This window comes from Loxodonta africana, chromosome 7, assembly GCF_030014295.1.
Source record: "Loxodonta africana isolate mLoxAfr1 chromosome 7, mLoxAfr1.hap2, whole genome shotgun sequence".
NCBI classification, from domain to species: domain Eukaryota; kingdom Metazoa; phylum Chordata; class Mammalia; order Proboscidea; family Elephantidae; genus Loxodonta; species Loxodonta africana.
In genome coordinates this window covers 36237090-36257773 of record NC_087348.1, presented here as the reverse complement: position 1 = coordinate 36257773, position 20684 = coordinate 36237090, and the positions used below count along the sequence as shown (strand labels likewise).

Here is a 20684-nt window from a genome sequence, read left to right as displayed (position 1 = left end):
GTGTCCTCCTTTATCCTTTGTGGTGGATTTAACTTTAAAGTCTATTTTGTCAGAAATTAATAATGCTACTCCTGCTCTTTTTTGCTTGTTGTTTGCTTGATATATTTTTTTCCATCCTTTGAGTTTTAGTTTGCTTGTGTCTCTAAGTCTAAGGTGTGTCTCTTGTAGGCAGCATATAGACGGATCGTGTTTCTTTATCCAGTCTGAGACTCTCTGTCTCCTTATTGGTGCATTTAGTCGATTTACATTCAGCATAATTATAGATAAATAAGTGTTTAGTGTTGTCATTTTGATGCCTTTTTATGTGTTGCTGACAGTTTCATTTTTCCAGTTACTTTTTTGTGCTGAGACATTTTTCTTTGTAAATTGTGAGATCCTCATTTTCATAGTATTTGACTTTATGTTTGCTGAGTCGTTACGTTTTTCTTGGTTTTTGAGTTATGGAGTTGTTATACCTCTTTGTGGTTACCTTAATATTTACCCCTATTTTTCTAAGTAAAAACCTAACTTGTGTTGTCCTATATTGCCTTGTATCCCTCTCCATATGGCAGTTCTATGCCACCTGTATTTAGTCCCTCTTTTTGATTATTGTGATCTTTTACATATTGACTTCAATGATTCCCTGTTTTGAGCCTTTTTTTTTTTTTTTTAATCTTAATTTGTTTTTGTGATTTCCCTATTTGAGTTGATATCAGGATGCTCTGTTCTGTGACCTTGTGTTGTGCTGTTATCTGATATTATTGGTTTTCTGACCAAACAATTTCCTTTAGTATTTCTTGTAGCTTTGGTTTGGTTTTTGCAAATTCTCTAAGCTTGTGTTTATCTGTAAATATCTTAATTTCGCCTTCGTATTTCAGAGAGAGTTTTGCTGGATATATGATCCTTGGCTGGCAGTTTTTCTCCTTCAGTGCTCTGTGTATGTCATCCCATTGCCTTCTTTGCTGCATGGTTTCTGCTGAGTAGTCTGAACTTATTCTTATTGATTCTGCTTTGTAGGAGACCTTTCTTTTATCCCTGGCTGCTTTTAAAATTTTCTCTTTATCTTTGGTTTTGGCAAGTTTGATGATAATATGTCTCGGTGATTTTCTTTTTGGATCATTCTTAAACGGGGTTCGATGAGCATCTTGGATAGATATCCTTTCGTCTTTCATGATGTCAGGGAAGTTTTCTGCCAAGAGATCTTCAACTATTCTCTCTGTATTTTCTGTTATCTCTCCCTGTTCTGGAACTCCAATCACACGCAAGTTATTCTTCTTGATATAGTCCCACGTGATTCTTAGGGATTCTTCATTTTTTAAAATTCTTTTATCTGATTTTTCTTCTATTATATTGGTGTCAACTGCGTTTTCTCCAGCTCCCCCACTCTGCATTCCAATTGCTCGACTCTGCTCCTCTGACTTCCTATTGAGTTGTCTAATTCTGTAATTTTATTGTTAATCTTCTGGATTTCTGCGTGCTGTCTCTCTATGGATTCTTGCAGCTTATTGATTTTTCCACTATGTTCTTGAATAATCTTTTTGATTTCTTCAACTGCTTTATCAGTGTGTTCCTTGGCTTTTTCTGTAGATTGCCTTATTTCATTTTTGAGGTCATCCCTGATGTCTTGAAGCATTCTGCAAATTAGTTTTTTATATTCTGCATCTGGCTATTCCAGGAGTGTATCTTCATTTAGGAAAGATTTTGATTCTTTAATTTGGGGAGTTGTAGAAGCAATCATGGTCTGCTTCTTTATGTGGTTTGATATTGACTGCTGTCTCCGAACCATCTATAAGAGATTGTAATGATTTATTTTATATTTGCTCACTGAGTCATATCTTCTTTTGTTTTCTTTCAATACACGTAGATGGGCTACTAGATTGCGCTGTCTTGATTGCTGTAGCCTTTGAATCACTTATATCCTATTACCAGCTGGTTTTGGGCTGTTACAAGATATATAAGCCTAAGAGTCTATTCACTATTCTTAAGTAGAATCTGATTTTCGGTCACCAAGTGTGTGGTGTAGACTGTCACCTATTCACTTAGAGGAGTAATGGTGATAGGTGTGTGCACCAGATTCTAGTAGCAGCAGGGGGTCACACTCCAGGGTGGGCAGGATGCTGACAGGCTTCCCCTAAGTGCCAGTGAGGTAGGTGTGTCTCTATTCCTTAAGCACTTTTGTGGGTGGCCTCTGCAGCTGTACCTTAGGCACCCAATGCATGTACCTCTAAAGACTGGTAGGTGTCACTATTCTCAGACCCCTGTGGCAGGAGGCTAGGTGGTTTCGGTGGAGCTTCAGCTTCCAGTTCCCTGTTGTGGGCCAGTGATGGCTCTGTTTAGTAGGTAGAGATATCAGATCTGGGAAACTTGTCTTTCCAGTAATACCCTAAAACAATTACAGTCAGATCACTATCAGAATTGCCTTTGCTTTATAATAGACACCTTGTTCCCTGTAGGGATGAAAGCCCAAGAGTGTGGATCTCATATGCTTGGCTGGAGCTGGTTCTGTATTTTTAGTCCAATTTCGGGAAGTCAGGGAAGGATTTTTGGTCCCTGGGTTTTTTGTAGCTGCTTCTCTCAGGCCAGGAGAATGGGTTAGGAAAAGACAAAAAAAAACAAAAAACAAAAACGCAGAGCACTTCACTGTCTGGCCCAGGAAATTCCAATGTTAATGAAGCTACCTGGGAAGGGGAGGGGAGGGATCAGATAGACAGGAGAGAGTAGCACCCAGGAATATAGACAAAGTTACTTATCTTGCTTGGTGATGACTGTTTTATCTGAGACTCCCGAGGGGTGTGTAGCCTGTGTGCTTTGGCTGGGTCAAGACTGTCCCTGAGGGTCAGGCCCGCATCCTGTGCTTGTGCTGTCTCAGAACCCATAGTCAGTTCCTCCGCTCCTAGTCCAAAGCCCAGTGCCAAGGTTCCCCGGCTGGGACGCCGCACTCCAGGCTCCAAAACCAGTCGTTGCCTCCTGGTGACTTGTCCTCCTGTCAGCCCCGTCACCGCGCTGCCCACATGCACTGGCTGGGCTTCCCCTCAGGTCACTTCTGGGGGCTAGGGCTGCGTCCCATGTTTGCGCTGTCTCAGGACGCCGTGCTCAGCTCCCCTGTGCCCAGTCCAAAGCCCGGCGCCAAGGTTTTCTGACTGGGACGCTGGCTCTAGGCTCTGCAAACAGTTGCTGCTTCCCCGTTGTTGCTCATTCTCTCGTTAGCCGCGTCAGTGTGCAGCCTGCTTGCGCTGGCTGAGTCTCTGTCACTCAGGTCAACTCTTTAGATTTGTATTTGATGGTCAGGGTTCATAGACTGTCATATATGTGATCGATTTACTTGTTTTTCCAAGTCTTTGTTGCAAGAGGGATCCGAGGTAGCTTCTACCTAGTCAGCCATCTTGGCCCCGCCTTGTATTTATTTTTATGTTCTGATTGAAACCTCTACTACTTAAGAGTTCAAGAAAAGAGAGGTTTCCCAAAGAGGTTAGTCCTTTAAAAGTTTGTTAAAGAAGCTTATGGGGGGAAAAAAGGCAGCAGCACATGAACACAAAAGCTCCAGAAATTTTAGTAACTGTTTTATAATGAAACTCTTTTCACCATACATATATATTAGGCAGGCTTAAGCACCTGCAAAGGTAAAAGACATTAGCAAAGCATATGATTATTAATCCTACTAACCTCTTGTCTCAAGAAGGGATTTTCCTTTTTGAGCTCTTCAGAAAGGTCTTCTCCCTCCAGCCATTCCTTCATGCCGGTCTGTTCAGCCCAAGCATTCACAGTCGCTAGGGCAGCAGCTCGAACATTGTTCTTATGGGAGAAGAGAATTAGCAAAAATATCAACTATGCTCTGGAGATAGGGGTGAAAAACTTGTTATATCTGAGAGTGAATCAAATTCTCTGGCTGTACTAAAACTTCAAAGTGAGGCAGAAACATAAAACTGAAATGTAAAGTTTTTTTCTTTTTCCCCCAAATGTAAAGATCTTAGACTCTGTTAATTAGGCAAAACAATGAATTGGGCATAAAAATCATGTAAAAGGAATAAACTCCTTAAGATTTTCTTTCCTGAATCTCTGGGGGTTCATATGTTCAGGACTATCTGCTAAGGATTGTTATCCTATATGTCAGAAACCCCATAATGGTTAAGACTGAAACTGCTAATAATTCAACTGAAAATTTAAGTTATGTTTTTATATTAGTTTGTGTTCATTGAATCAGAGGGACTTATTGAGATAAAAAATATTAAAATAGCCCAATTCCTCAAATTAATTGAATCACAAAAAAGTAAACATTCAAATAGTTAATCTAGGGCTAAATACAAAAGGCCTGAAATTTGCAATGACACTAATCCCAGGACTGTGAAACCACACAGATCTCACTGAACTACTAGAAGACCTCACTCTAGTAGTTCAGGGAAAAAAGTAGAAACTCATGACTCCTAAATTCATATATTTATTCAGACTCTTTAAACCAATACTTTTTATAATGATTAGATTGAAATAAAAATAGCGAACAATTTACTTTGTGCATACTATGTGAGATGGCACAGTACACTGTACTTTACATATAAAAAAAAAAAAAAATATAGACTCATTTAATTCTACAAGAAACTGAGCCCTAGATGAGATAAATAACTTATCTAAAGGTCACAAAGCTCAAATATGTGGGTATCTCAATACTGCTTGTGAGGTAAAAATGTTAACTATTTTCCCCCTAAAATTCTCTTCTTTATAAAGCATATGAACATACTCTAGAAAAGAGAATTATTCTTCACCCAAGAATGTGGCTGGCCTATTCCAGAATTCAGCTGCAGAGAGTCAGGTTTACCTTGCTGTCTCCAAGGACTGTGATGATAGGGATGCCCAAGTTCTTCACATGTTGCTTGATGTTTGGTCCCATGGCTGCTGCCAATTGCTGGAGGATGTTCAATGTCTGCTGCACCTGAGTAGAAAGAGCCAACACTTGAGGTTCAAACCACAAGTGAGCTGTGTTCAAAGTTTTGATGAGTTTGCTACTATATAATCAGTATAGTACGAGGTTTCTGGCCTTCTTCAGAGAGAAGAAGATCAAATAATTATGATGCTATCTTAGAAATAATTTTAAAGCCATGGCCTCTCCTTTTACCAGTTCATAAAACTGGATTACTAGAAATTTTAGACTGATGATTACACTGCTTTACAATTTTAAGGTAAGGTAAACCCTGGTGTAAGAAAACCCTGACTCAACAATCTAAATGTAAAAATTAGAAATTAAGCATGTTTATGTGTGTTTGTGGGATGTGTATTATAAGAGGTTTTATATAAAGATACTTAATACTGGATTCCTGTAAATAAGGAGCCCTGGTGGTATTGTGGTTAAAGTCAGCAATCTGAGCCCACCAGCTGCTCCGAGGGAAGATGTGGCAGTCTGGTTCCATAAAGATTTGGAGCCTTAGAAACCCTATGGGGCAGTTCTACTCTGTTTTATGTGGTTCCTAGGAGTCAGAATCAACTCAACAGCAATGGGTTCAGTTCCTGTAAAAGGGAAATTCTGAGACTCAGGAAAATCAGATTAATAAGCCTTCCCCTTCCAGAAACCTATCTTGAGGTACACTTAAGAAATTTAAGGATGCTATTTTTTTTTTTTTTTATTTCTAGTTTCAGAAGAGGATGTGAAACCCGGGATATCATGGCTGATGTCAGATGGATGCTGGCTGAAAGCAGAGAATACCAGAAGGATGTTTACCTGTGTTTCATTGACTACGCAAAGGCATTTGACTGTGTGGATCATAACAAATTATGGATAACACTGCAAAGAACGGGAATTCCAGAACACTTAATTGGGCTCATGAGGAACCTTTACATAGATCAAGAGGCAGTTGTTCAGACAGAACAAGGGGATACTGATTGGTTTAAAGTCAGGAAAGGTGTGCGTCAGGGTTGTATTCTTTCACCATACCTATTCAATCTATATGCTGAATTATTCAATCTATATGCTGAACAAATAATAGGAGAAGCTGGACTATATGAAGAAGAACGGGGCATCAGGATTGGAGGAAGACTCATTAACAACCTGTGTTATGCAGATGACACAACCTTGCTTGCTGAAAGTGAAGAGAACTTGAAGCACTTACTAATGAAGATCAAAGACCACAGCCTTCAGTATAGATTGCACCTCAACATAAAGGAAACAAAAATCCTCACAACTGGACCAATGAGCAACATCATGATAAACAGAGAAAAGATTAAAGTTGTCAAGGATTTCATTTTACTTGGATCCACAATCAACAGCCATGAAGTAGCAGTCAAGAAATCAAAAGACCCATTGCATTGGGTAAATCTGCTGCAAAGGACCTCTTTAAAGTGTTGAAGAGCACAGACGTCACCTTGAAGACTAAGGTGTGCCTGACCCAAGCCATGGTATTTTCAATCGCATCAAACGCATGTGAAAGATGGACAATGAATAAGGAAGACCAAAGAACTGACGCCTTTGAATTGTGGTGTTGGTGAAGAATATTGAACATACTATGGACTGCCAAAAGAACAAACAAATCTGTCTCATAAGAAGTACAACCAGAATGCTCCTTAGAAGCAAGGATGGCAAGACTGTGTCTTACATACTCTGGACATGTTGTCAGGAGGGATCAATCCCTGGAGAAGGACATCATGCTTGGCAGAGTACAGTGTCAGCAGAAAAGAGGAAGACCCTCGACAAAGTGGACTGACACAGTGGCTGCAACAATGAGCTCAAGTGTAACAACGATTTTAAGGATAGCTCAGGACCAGTGTTTCGTTCTGTTGTGCATGGGGTCGCTATGAGTCAGAACTGACCTGACGTCAGGTAACAACAACATTTGTAGTTCAAGGCAAATAAAGTGACCCTTCATTTTTCGCTAGTGAAGGCTGCATTGAAAAGGAACCTCGGGGGCGGGGGGGGGGCACAGGCGGAGAACGGGCATATGTACTACATACCAAGATTTTATTTGAATCATTGAGTCGACCCTTCAAGGCAGTTGGAAGTTCACCTATATTTGGTTGGATAAATTTTGCTTCATTGATAATGCTTGCCACTTCATCCAAGCCTTCTTTCCTGATCTTCCAATTCTTGTCACCAATCTTAGATACCAATTCTGAAGTGATTTTATCACTGAAAAATGGAAGACAACCCTTAATTCCAGACTCCTAAAAGAATAATTCCAGACTCCTAAAAGAATAATGTCACAGAAGTACTCTTGACTAAGTTCAAAGGAGACACCACTAAGGATTCAGTACAATAAATAAACCATTTCACAGATTAAAACCTACCTGATCTCTGCCCTTGGCAAAAGATCAACAACATCATTGCCCCCTTCATCTGGTTCCTCGCCATCTTCTCCTTCATCTGTAGCACTTGCGCTGTGCTTGGAAATCCCTCTAGTTGGAGCAGGTGGGCTTTGTCCTTGCATCTACACACAAATAAATGAGCGAGGCTAATGAACTCAGTAAAAGATATGAGAGTAAACAAATTAGAGAATAGTGCCTTTGTGAAAGTTCCACATTTATTCATAATACTTAATATTCATGCAGTAGAGCTTTTAATTCCTACGTAGATTCTAATTTTGAGTCTACACAGCAAAAGATATTTTTATACAAACTTACTAGAATCTGACTTCTCATCCTGAAGCTGTCTGTTCACTTGTGTGCCCAAGACAATACAGACCAAGTCTGCCAGTAGTTAGCAATTTCAGTTAGAAAGTTTATTCGAGGAGGGTCAAGTGTCTCTTTTTATTTTAAATTTAAAAAGTGTTATTTTTAATGTACTTTTGGAATAGAGAATACATTTACAGTGCTGAAATTGCAGATGTACAAAAGGATTTGAAGAGGAAAAATCTCTTGCCCTGTAGCATAGCTAACTAACTAGCACTCTTCCTTATGGGCAAAATCATCAATTTCTTACGAATTGTTCAGGAGGTATTTTAGGCATAAAAACCAAAAACCCACATACAAGCAAAATACACATATATTCTTTTTTTTTAATTGTACTTTAGATGAAGGTTTACAGAACAAACTAGCTTCTCATCAAACAGTACACACATTGTTTTATGACACTGGTTAACAACCCTACAACATGTCAACACTCTCCCTTCTCGACCTTGGGTTCCCTATTACCAGCTTTCCTGTCCCCTCCTGCCTTCTAGTCCTTGCTCCTAGGCTGATATGCCCCTTTAGTCTCATTTTATTTTATGGATCTGTCTAATCTTTGGCTAAAGGGTGAACCTTAGGAAAGACTTCATTGCTAAGCTAAAAGGGTGTCCAGGGGCCATACTCTTGGGGTTTCTCTAGTCTGTCAGGCCAATAAGTCTGGTCTCTTTTTGTGAGTTAGTATTTTGTTCTACATTTTTCTCCAGCTTTGTCTGGGACCCTCTATTGTGATCCCTTGTCACAGCAGTCAGTGGTGGTAGCTGGGCACCATCTAGTTGTACTGGGCCCCGTCTGGTGGAGGTCGTAGTAGTTGTGGTCCATTAGTCCTTTGGACTAATCTTTTCCCTGTGTCTTTAGTTTTCTTCATTCTCCCTTGCTCCTGAAGGGGTGGGACCAGTGAAGTATCTTAAATGCCACTCACAGACTTTTAAGACCCCAGACGCTACTCACCAAAGTAGAATACAGAACATTTTCTTTGTATAATACGTTACGCCAATTAAACTAGATGTTCCCCAAGACCATGGTCCCCACAGCCCTCAGCCCAGTAATAGGTCCCTCGGGGAGTTTGGATGTGTCTATGGAGCTTCCATGACCCTGCCTTGTACAAGTTGTGCTGGCTTCCCCAGTATTATCTACTGTCTTACCCTTCTCCAAAGTTACCACTTCTCTATTGTCTAGTTAGAGTTTTTCCATCCCCACCCCTCCCCTGCCTTGTAACCATCAAAGATTGTTTCTTTTTGCATTGTAAACCCCTTCATGAGTTTTTATAGTAGTGGTCTCATACAATATTTGTCCTTTTGTGATTGATTTATTTCACTCAGCATAATGCCCTCCAGATACATCCATGTCATAAGATGCTTTGCCAATTCAGCATTGTTCTTTATCATTGCGCAGTACTCCATTGTGTGTATGTACCATAGTTTGTTTATCCATTCATTCATCAGTTTGTTTATCGGCATCTAGGATGTTTCTATCTTTTTGCTATTGTGAACAATGCTCCAGTGAACATGAGTGTGCATATGTCTATTCATGTGACAGCTCTTATTTCTCTAGGATATATTCCTATAAGTGGGATTGCTGGATCATATGGTATTTTTATTTCTAGCTTTTTTAGGAAGCACCGTATCATTTTCCAAAATGGTTGTACCATTTTGCATTTCCACCAGCAGTGCATAAGAGTTCCAGTTTCCCGCAGCCTCTCCAACATTTATTATTTTCTGTTTTTTGATTCGTGCCAGTAATGTCGGGGTGAGACAGCATCTCATTGTGGTTTTGATTTGCACTTCTCTAATAAAAAAAAAATTTTTTTTTTTTTTTAATGGCTAGTGATCACGAACATTTCCTCATGTGTCAGCTTCTTGAATGTCTTCTTTGGTGATGTTTCTGTTCACTTCCTCTGCACCTTTTTTAATTAGATTATTTGTCTTTTTGTTGTAAAGGTGTTGGATTTTCCTGTGGATTTTAGAGATTAGTTAGACGGTTGTTGGGTCTGTAATAGCCAAACATTTCTTCCCAGTCTGTAGGTTCTCCTTTTACCCTTTTGGCGAAGTCTTTTGATGAGCATAAGTGTTTAATTTTTAGAAGACCCCAGTTATCTAGCTTATTTTCTGGAGTTTGTGTGTTGTTAGTTATGGTTTGTATCCTGTTAATACCATGTACTAGGGCCTCTAATGTTGATCCTATTTTTTCTTCTATGATCTTTATAGTTTTTGGTTTTATATTTAGGTCTTTGATTCATTTCAAATTAGTTTTTGTGTATGGCATGAGATATGGGTTCTGTTTAATTTTTTTTGCAGATGGACATCCAGTTTTGCCAGCACCATTTGTTAAAAAGGCTGTCTTTTCCTTATTTGATAGACTTTGGGCCCTTGCCGAAGATCAGGTGACTGTAGGTGGATGGATTTACATCTGGGTTCTCAATTCTGTTCCACTGGTCAACGTATCTGTCACTGTACCAGTACTAGGCTGTTTTGACTACCACAGCTGTATAGTAGGTTCTGAGGCCAGGTAGCGTGCGTCTTCCTACTTTATTCTTTAATAGTGCTTTATTTACCCAGGGCCTCCTCCCTTTCCGTATAAATGAAGTTAATGATTAGTTTTTCCATCTCTTTAAAGAATGTTTTTGGTATTTGGATCAGGATCGCATTGTATTTGTACATTGCTTTGGGTAGAACTGTCATTTTCACATTGTTGAGTCTACCTATTTATGAGCATGGTATGGTTTTCCATTTATATAGATTTTTTTGGTTTCTTGCAGTAGTGTTTTGCAGTTTTCTTTGTATAGGCCTTTTACACCCCTGATTAGATTTATTCCTAAGTATTTTATTTTTTTAGGGGCTATTATAAATGGTATTGTTTTCTTGATTTCCTTTTCATTTTTCTCCTAATTGGTGTATAGCATAGCAATCCGACTGATTTTTGTATGTTTATTGTGTATCAGGCTATTCTGCTGAGTCTACTAGTTCCAGTAGTTTTCTCATGGAGTCTTTTAGGTTTTCTATGTATAGTATCATATCATACGGAAATAGGGACAATTTCACTTCTTCATTATCAATTTGGATGCCCTTTACTTTTCTTACCTTATTGCTCTAGTTAGGACTTCCAGCACAATGTTAAATGGGAGATAAAGGGTATCCTTGTCTTGTCCCTGTTCTCAAGAGGAATGTTTTCAGCCACTCTCCATTAAGAATGATGTTGGCTGCAGGTTTTATATAGATGCCCTTTATTATGTCGAGGAATTTTCCTTCTACATCTATTTTATTGACAGTTTCTATCAGGAATGGGTGTTGGACTTTGTCAAACGTCTTTTCTGCATCGATTGAGACGATCATATGGTTCTTTTATTTATGTGCTGGATTACCTTGATTGACTTGCTAATGTTGAACCATTCTTACATAATACCTGGTATGAATTCTACTTGGTCATGGTGTACTAAATTTTTTGATAAGATGCTGAATTCTACTGGCTAGAATTTTGTTGAGGATTTTTGTATCTATATTCATGAGAGATACTGGTCTGTCATTTTCTTCTTTTGTGGTGTCTTTACCTGGTTTTGGTACCAGGGTTAAGCTAGCTTCATAAAAGAAATCCGGAAATACTCCTTCCTTTTCTATGTTCTGAAATAGTTTGAATAGTATTGGAGTAAGCTCTTCTCTGCAAGTTTGGTAGAATTCTCCAGTGAAGCCATCTGGGCCAGGGCTTTTTTTGTTGGGAGTTTTTTTTTTTTTTTTTTAATTACCTTTTCAGTCTCTTTTCTTATTTTGAGTCTGTTCAGATTTTCAACATCATTTTGTGTTAGTTTGGGTAAGTAGTGTCTTTCTAGAAATTTGTCCATTTCCTCTAGGTTTTCAAATTTGTCGGAGTATGGATTTCTATAATACTGTTACAATTCTGTTTCATTTGGGTCTGTTGTAATGTCCCTCATTTCATTTCTTATTTGGGTTATTTACATACTGTCTTGTTTTTCTTTTGTCAATTTTGCCAGTGGTTTGTCGATCCTTTTAAAAAAACAACTTCTGGTTTTGCTGATTCTATTTTTTTATTCTCCATTTCATTTATTTCTGTTCTGAACTTTATTATTTTCTTTCTTCTGGTGGCTGTGGGCTTCTTTTGCTGTTCTCTATTTGTTTGAGTTGTGTAGCCAATGTTTTGATTTTGTCCCATTCTTCTTTTTTGATGTGTACATCTATTGCTATAAATCGATTTTTAAGCACTGCCTTTGCTGTGTTCCAAGGGTTTTGGTATAATGTGTTTTCATTCTCATTTGATTCTAGGAATTTTTGATTCCATTTTTTATTTCTTCTATTACCCAGAGGTTTTTAAACAGGGTGTTACTCAGTTCCATGTAATTAGTTTTGTTTTTTTTTTTTCTTTCTTGCTCTTTCTCTTGTTAATTTCTACTTTGAGGGCACTGTGATCAGAGAAGATACTTTGTATCATCTCAGTGTTTTGGATTTTGTTGAGGGTTGCTTTGTGGCCTAAGATGTGGTCTATTCTGGAGAATGTTCCATGTGCACTGGAAAAGAATGTGTACTTTGCAGCTGTTGGGTAGAGTGTTCTATATGTCTATGAGTTCAAGTTGGCTGATTGTGGCCTTTAGGTCTTCTGTATCTTTGTTGGGGAACCCTGGTGGCATAATGGTTAAGAGCTATGGCTGCTAACCAAAAGGTTCACAGTTCAAATCCACCACATGCTCCTTGGAAGCCATATGGGGCAGTTTTGCTCTGTCCTATGAGTTGGAATTGACTTGATGGCAACAGGTTTGGGTTTTGGGTTTTTTTTTGGTATCTTTGTTGAGTTTCTTTCTAGATGTTCTCTCCTTTACCAAGAGTGGTGTGTTGAAGTCTCCTAGTATTATTGTGGAACTGTCAATTTCTCTCCTCAGTGCCGTTAGAGTTCGTTTCATGTGTTTTAGAGCCTTATCATTATGTGCACATATATATATATTCTTTATTACAAAGGATTGAAAGTTTACATTTAACCAATTGATGCAAGTATTCTAAAGTATACCAATGGTTTATATAATTTGGAGAACCTTTACCTTTTCAAATTCTGCATCTATCTGGGATAGGAGGGCAGGCTTCTCATCCTCAAAGAACATTCGCAAAGATGGACCGACATACAGATACATCACACCAAGCAGGGTGATGGCAGAAGTCCTCACAGCCTGTCAGACAGAACAAAAAGAACTTTCCATTTCAGAACAGATCCACAAAGGTGGCTATAATGCTGCTATATATATGCTCCTATGTACTCACTGGGTTTGTTGCAGCAAGAGCTGTCTTCACATTGCTAATGAAAGCTTTGACATTCAACCTAGAAGAAATATCATTTAGAGTGAAAAGCAAATGAAACTCTCAAAATATTCAATAGAGTTTTATAAAGCCTGGACTGGCTACCTTTGGATATGTCCCTAGCTCTCATCTATTCTGCGTGCACTCACTTTAAAGCAAGCTATAAATACCATCTATACATATGCTGATTACTCCTGAATCAAGTTTGGATGTCTCTCCAGAACTCCAGGTTCATATATCCAACTGCCTTTGTGACATCACCATTTGTATGTTTAGCAGATACCCTACACTTAACATGTCAAAACCGATTGTCCATTTCCCACGGTCTTCCCAACCTCAGTAAAGAGCCACATCATGTCATCCTTGATCCTTCTCTCCTGTTCAGCTCTACTTTCAAAATATACGAGTCCTAACACTTCTGCCTCTATGATCTATGTCCAAGCCACTATAATCTCTTGATGGAATTATTCCAATAGCCTACAGTCTCCCTGCTTCTGCCCTTGGCTCCCTATCTATTCTAACTGCAGCTGGAATGATACTGTTACTCTTCTGCTCTAAACCTAAGGGTTTACCAACTTACTCAAAACTCTGAGGCCTTACATGACCTACCTCCTATTCTTTCTCTGATTTTATCTCATGCCACTCCCACCCCTTCACTCATTCCATTCCAGCCATGCTGGTCTCTGTGCTATTTTTGAATATGTCATGCATACTCCTACTTGAGGGCTTTTGTAGTTACTGTTCCTATGATTTAAACCAAACCAAACCAAACCCAGTGCCGTCGAGTCGATTCAGACTCATAGCAACCCTATGGGACAGAGTAGAACTGCCCCATAGAGTTTCCAAGGAGCACCTGGCGAATTTGAACTGCTGACCTTCTGGTTGCCAGCCGTAGCACTTAACCACTGTGCCAAAAGGGTTTCCTCCTATGATCTAGAATGCTCAAATTTCCAGAGCTTGTTCCTTCATTTCCTACAGGGCTCTGCTCAAATATTTATTTTCAGGAAGGACTCTCTGCCTACCCCATTGAAAATAACACCATTGCAACCACTCCAAGATGACATTGCTAAACCCCTTATCCTGCTTTATTTTTATTCTATAGTTCTTATACCTCTTAATATATTTTTACTGTTTACTGTCTATTGCCCCTTACTCAAATATATGTCCCATGAAGGTAAGAATCTAATTTTGACCATGATATATTCTCAGGACCTGGAATATTGTAAAAGTACAGTAAATAGTTGTTACATGAATGAATAAATGAGAGGTCATGGATGAATTAAAAAAAATTCACCTGGTTTGTGTGTTATGCCAAGAGATCAGTTTTACATCACAGGCTGTACTATTAAGAAGAAATTATAATAATACATTTGACTATGGGAAGACACCAGAGAAACAGATGTATCAAACAATTCTTTGCATTACTTGCTATTTCCTCCATTGGTAGAACTCAGAATGCTGTTTTGCAGGATATTAAGAGGTGTGTTGTAAAAAGTGGCATGACACAGAGAAAGGCAGTGTGCTTTCTCAAAAACGAGATAGCTATGTTAAATATTATAATTACCAATCAGAAACTGGCAAAATATGTAATTATCTCCCACTTGATTTCTTTGCGACTTACCCAGAAAATCCAAATTCTTTTATTGCATTTGATAGCCAATTCAGAGTTTCTGATTGATTCTTGGGATTCTTCTGTGAGAAAGCCATTGACATAACCTAGAATAGGGAAAAACAATAATGAAAACAGATATGTGTTTTCTTTCACATTTCCCAAAGAAATATAGCATGGCAATAAGGCAGATGTGGGGATAAGCACAGTTTTTCTGATGTTAAAACAACTGTTGAGAATACCTTAGGAAAAAAACGTTTAGCTTTTACAAGAAAATGAGGTAAGTGCCAGTAGCATTAAAAGCATTCTGGAGTGTTTACACCTTTTCATTAGTGATCACCATGCTATTGTACAGTCATAAGAGAAAATTATTCTCATCTTTTACAGAATATTCTTGATTGAGATAAAATTTTAATTATCAGGGAACAGTCTGTTATTAAAGGTTAAAATAAAAATGCAGTAATCAAAAGGGTTTTACTCAAGAAGATAACTAGAGTTTAATGAGTAAGTCTGTAATTACATTTTGGGAGAAACTGGGGAAACTTGGGAAAAGAATGCTCTGTATCACTAACCTGTTCAGCTGTCCATGGCAACATAGAAGCTTCAGCTATTGCTGTCATAGCTTCTTTTGCATTGTTCCCACATTTCACATCTCCGATCTTGTCTACCAGGCCGTCTAATACAATCTGAGCTGATGTTTTGGAAAAGTTTCCCTTCTGGGCAATGAGAGCAACTATGTGAAGCTTCATCTGCATCACCTGACAAGGATAAGCATCATAACATTATGATTAAACCAAAGACATTTATTTATTTACTTATTTTTATAGCAGCCTGAAGATGTAACACAGTTAGGGACAGCTGAGAACACAAGCAAACTAAAACCAGAATTTTAAACAAAGAAGCAGGATAACCTTTATGCTTTAATTGTTATCAAATAAAGTAGGTAAGTGACAGTGAAGAGACAAAAAAATCGAAACCACTCAATGGCTTCACACACAAGAAACATGAATGACATATATCTTATTAATGGAATTTAAAAAAATCACTTGATCATCTCAACAGATGCAAAAAAAAAAAACTACTTGACAAAATCCAACACCTTTTCATGAGGTCTATATACATTTAGAAAAGGAGAAAATTTTTTTCTTTATTTCCTTCTTTATCACTTTCCTATACCTCTCGCTACAACCATTTGGTAGACTAATTTTAACTCTATTATCAGTTAATGAGATCAAAAACTATGAGTTAAATTTTCATCGGCAAATTAAATACTGCATTTATTTTTTACCCAAATGAGTAAGAAAGCAATCTCATTATAACCCAAGGACTTCAAGGCCTACATAATAAGGAGAAAAATATACCTAAATGTATATTAACTCATAATTATATAGTTATATATTTAACAAAAATCCATCAATTTCACAGTTCGTTTAAAAAGATGACATGTTGGCTGAGTGATTTAAAAAAGGCCATGCTAAAAATCATCATGAAAAACTATACCTATTATGTCACAGGATGATGTTACAGAAATTATTTTTTTTTTAAAAGACATTAAATCTCCAATTTAAAAATACCTGAAAATTAGTTTCTTTCCACCCAGGTTTCTTGGCCAGCATTCTCACTAATGCTTGGCATGGCATTTCATTTCGGTCCATTAGTTCAACAGCCTTGAAGTAAAATACAAGTGACAGGGTTAAGGGATTAAAGACAAGTTCCAAGACAACCATAAACATGAAAATCAAGTAAGTGGTTACCTCTGAAAGAGAGAGGGGAATGGAATTGAGGACGGTTATAGCTTGGAGCCCTGGTGGGCCCACTGGTTAAGAGTTTGGCTGCTAACCAAAAGGTTGGAACTTCAAACCCACCAGCCACTCTTTGGAAACCCTATCGGGCAGTTCTGCTCTGTCCTATAGGGTTGCTATGGGTGGGAATAGATTCAACAGCAATGGGACGAAAATGAGTATAGAGGGAGCTTACATATGCTACAATGCTTTATTTCTTAAGCTGAATGCTTGGTGTGGCTGTTATATTATCGCTAAAAAAAAAAATTTTTTTTTTTTTTTGACATTTGAGGAATTCACAAATTACTTGTTCAAGGAAATTAACAGTAACAGTTTTCATTTGCTTAGTGTGGCAGAATCTGTTTATACATACTTCGTGTTATTTAATTTTCCCACAAACAGTAAAGCAGAGTATATTAGAAGTGGTTAAACAATTATTTCAAAGCACAGAGTATATGCCAAAATGATCTGCTGTGCTTCTTTCCAACACTGGATTTTTTAAAGGATTTTCTCCCACCAAGGGATTGTTCTGTTCTACTAAGGAATCACGGTGACAGAAGGTAAACAAAGACATGGATTAAAGGTGGTTTAAATGGAGAGAGATGTATGTCTAGTAAGTTTAATGAACAAGTACCAAAATTCTGAAATTCATCTAAGCCTTATTATTCAGAACAAGATTCTAATTTTCTTGAATAAGTCAAGTTTATGAGATGAGAGAACGTAGATGTTGAAAGATAACAAACATAACACAGCTACAGAAAACAAATAACCAAAAAACCTCCACCATATCTTTAGCTAACACAGTGAAACATACTTATTGGTTATAAATCACAGCAATTAGGACAAGTACTTTGTCCATTTCATTGCTCCCATAAAATCTGATTTTCTTTCACACTCCATTTATCCCTCTGGACCTACCTTCTGGAACTCTTCCATACAGGCCAGCCGTTCCTTCCAGTTACTACTGTCTAGAAGCTGTATACAGGTGGGGGGAAGGACAGCTGAAGCTTTTTCTTCACATACTTCTATCTGTAAGATACAAAAACATGTTAAAATTAGGAGCTGCTTAAGGAAACAGACTGTAAAAATGTAAAAATACCCCAGCCAAAACTAAAAGAACACTCTCACAGGTATGCTACAGTATGTGAGCCTTTTATTATACAGCCTTAGGGCTGCTGTGAGTTAGGACAGACTTGACGGCAACAGATTTGGTCTGGTTAAAGGGAAGTTTGTCCAAGGCATAGTTTCAATAACCTAAAAGACATTAACTATTTGTTGTAGAATCCAGAAAAGAAAGAACTCAAATCTTCTCATAGGTCTCAACTTCCCGTGATTTTACAAGTTTGAGACAGTATATGATACTGACCGAGAGCTCAGGCTCTACTATTTCTTTGGTATCCAATCCTTTCTTGTTCTTGGTTCCAGTGCTCCCTGCACCTCCTGGTGCAGCTGGTTTCCCCTTCTTAGGTGGTCCACCAGCCTAAAAACAATTAAAATAAATAAATAAAACCATTTAAGGATTTATAACTTTTCTGGGTCATAGACCCCCTTGAAAATTTGATTAAAATGAGGGCTCGGATTACAAAATTTGATAAAATTTATACAATTTTATCATCATATAAAATGATTTTATATATTACAATACTTTCTTGTGCTGTCAAATTTAGTAGTTTCAAGGGCAGAGAGACCTCTTGAACACCATCCATGATGAAATCCACAGAATTCATGTTAAGAACCTCTGATTTAGGATGAGCTAATGAGATAAATACAAATGACTGACTCACGTTTAGCTGAAGAATTAATTTTACCCAAATTGAGGTCTGGCCTTTGCCCTCGGCTACTAGAAAGTGATCTCTAGGCCCCTGGAGTGTCCTGCCTGATAGGAATGCCTTTGCTTGACTGGGGCTTTGGCTTCTGGACAATCTAACAATGTGATTTATGATGGGCGCTTTGAGCCATGCCTTATCAGTTCTGACCTCTGGAAGAACTGGAGACTACAAAGACTACAAGCATTAGTCTGACTTCCAGGAGGGTCTGGAGACTAAAGGTCAGCCACATAGGGAATATGTAAGTAAACCCCAATAAAAAACTTTGGACACCAAAGCTTCAGGTGAGTTTGCCTGGTTGGTAATACTCTGAGTATTGTCACATATTGTACCCAGGGGGAGATAACACTGTTCAGGATTCCATGGGGGAAAAGACAATCAGAAGCTCTGTGTTTAGGCCCCTCTCAGACTTTACCCCCTATGGCAGTCTTGTGGGTCCGGTTCCCTCTGACTTAGCAGTTTGCCCTAACTTATGGAAGACTAGATTACATATTTACAGATTAATTTGGGAACTGGCATCCTGCCTTTAAATGGCTCTAAATCTTTCCTACATTAGTAAAGACCAGTTGCTAAGTTAAAACTTTTACGCATATTAAATCACAAGGTACCCCAGTCATAGTGGAATATATCACCATTCATTGTAAAACTGTACAGTTTGCAAAGAAAAGAGGATTGTCAGAGCAATCTCAATGAGTGTTCTGGTTATGCTGAAGATGGCCATTTCATTGAATCTTTTTGTGATAGTCATTTTTTTTAGGTAACTTGCTTGGGTTTTACAAATATATAATCATATAATCTACAAATAATGATAATTTTACCTCTTCTCAATATTATCATCTCTTACTTTCTTTAGTCTAATTATAGAACATTATTAAACAAAAATGGTAACAGCAAGCATTTTTTGTTTTATTTCTTACTTTAATGGGAATGCTTCTAGTGTTTCACCATTAAGCATGAGGCTGGCTTTTGGTTGGCTACTTTTATTGCCATCTGCAGATCTGCCAATATATATTTAATCATATCAAAGTATTCATCCATTTCTATGTAGTTAAAAATTTTTATCAAGAAGATATGTTGAAATATATTACATTCTGTTTCAATGTCTGAAATTATAGATTTTTTTTTATCTATTATAATGTTAATATCGACCCATCTTTGTAATCTTGGAATAAATTTCATTCATTCTGGTCATTTTTTTTATTATACCACTTATATTCTATCTGCTAATATTCTATTTAAATGTCTTAATCTAAATTCATTATACCCTGGTTTTAAAAGGTCACAAGAAAATAGCAGTATGTCACAAGGTACACAGCCAACAGTAGTTAACAGTTTTATGGCAACAGAGTTGCCAATTTTCACATTGTTCCTTCTACCTATTTTGGATATTTGTTAAGAAATGTCCCAAACTTGAAAAGTATGACAGAGGATGAAAGGAGCCTTCGGCATTCAGGCCAGTTTGCAACCAATGTTATCTTGAACATATTCCAAGAATTTAAGGTCGGTTAGCAAAACTAAGATGCTAGTTTAACCAGCATTCTAATCAAACAGCAACTTGCCACTTCATTCAGCAGTACAATTTTGTGGGCTCACAATAACAACACCATAAAGGGATTTTATTGTTTTCTAATTCTAAAAATGGAAAATTTTATGTTTTTTGATTAACTAGAATAGCACTTCTTGAGCCTCCCCTGTAATCACATTCTCTCTATATAGAGATATCTCAATGAAAATATCTATTTATCTTTTAAAAAAGGGAATGGAAAAAGGTTGCCTTTGCTTTCTTTTTTTTTTTTTTCAAGAAATCTTCATAATATAAGAAGGCAAGCTAGTTTGGACATGGAAAGGTTTAGAAAGCTAAGAGGGGGCTGCAGTAAGAAAATATGGACAGTTCTTAAGGTGTCAGAGCAGGTCATTGTCAAAAGAGACAGGAGCTAGGGAACAAGGAGAAAAAGCTGCTGTCTCCCTATACTAGAAATCCTGGGGAGACAGCATAATATGGCAGAAAGTACACAGGCTCTGGAAGTAGAGGTACCTGGGTCCAAATCCCAGATTTGCAATGCCATTTATTCAAATATATCTTGAACTCCTACTATATGTCAGGAACTGTTGTATGCATGGGGGGTCAAACAGCATGAATATCCCTATCCTTTTAAGTTTATAATTTAGTGTGGGGAAACAGTAAACCAACTAACAAACGAACAGAGTGAATGGTGAGTATGTATAGGATACTTAACCTCACTGAGCCTTAATTTCGTTTTTTTAGGAAAACAAGCATCAGAAAACATCTACCTCAAGGGTTGTTATGAAGATTAAATAAAATTACACAAGTAAAGTGCTTCACAAAATGATGCTCACTAAATATCAGTCTTCTTCCCTCAATTCCATGCCGGACTTCTGGGTGGGGAGTGGCGGTAGGAAAAGAATAAAACTTTTTACATTGGCAGCAGGTATCTTCCACCCTTGAGTCTACAGGATAGCTATTCACTGAAAGACTACATATTTGTCTTCTACACTATACAAAGGTGACAAGACCTAGACGGGCATAGAGACT

General features: G+C 37.8%; 1 protein-coding gene across 4 annotated transcripts in view; it reads right to left on the bottom strand.

Moving 5' to 3' along the window:
* CKAP5 (cytoskeleton associated protein 5) overlaps positions 1–20684 on the bottom strand; it is a 113252-nt gene that overhangs the window by 43627 nt on the left and 48941 nt on the right. For all 4 annotated transcript variants that reach the window (XM_003412252.4, XM_010592087.3, XM_064288188.1 and 1 more), the window contains 11 exons: positions 17671–17784; positions 17223–17333; positions 16098–16190; positions 15096–15281; positions 14536–14630; positions 12879–12936; positions 12662–12787; positions 7246–7385; positions 6913–7087; positions 4790–4903; positions 3643–3771 (listed from right to left, as the gene is read on the bottom strand). In XM_003412252.4, coding sequence (XP_003412300.2) covers positions 3643–3771; positions 4790–4903; positions 6913–7087; positions 7246–7385; positions 12662–12787; positions 12879–12936; positions 14536–14630; positions 15096–15281; positions 16098–16190; positions 17223–17333; positions 17671–17784 — 1341 coding nt within the window. The remainder of the gene's footprint in view (positions 1–3642; positions 3772–4789; positions 4904–6912; positions 7088–7245; positions 7386–12661; positions 12788–12878; positions 12937–14535; positions 14631–15095; positions 15282–16097; positions 16191–17222; positions 17334–17670; positions 17785–20684) is intronic.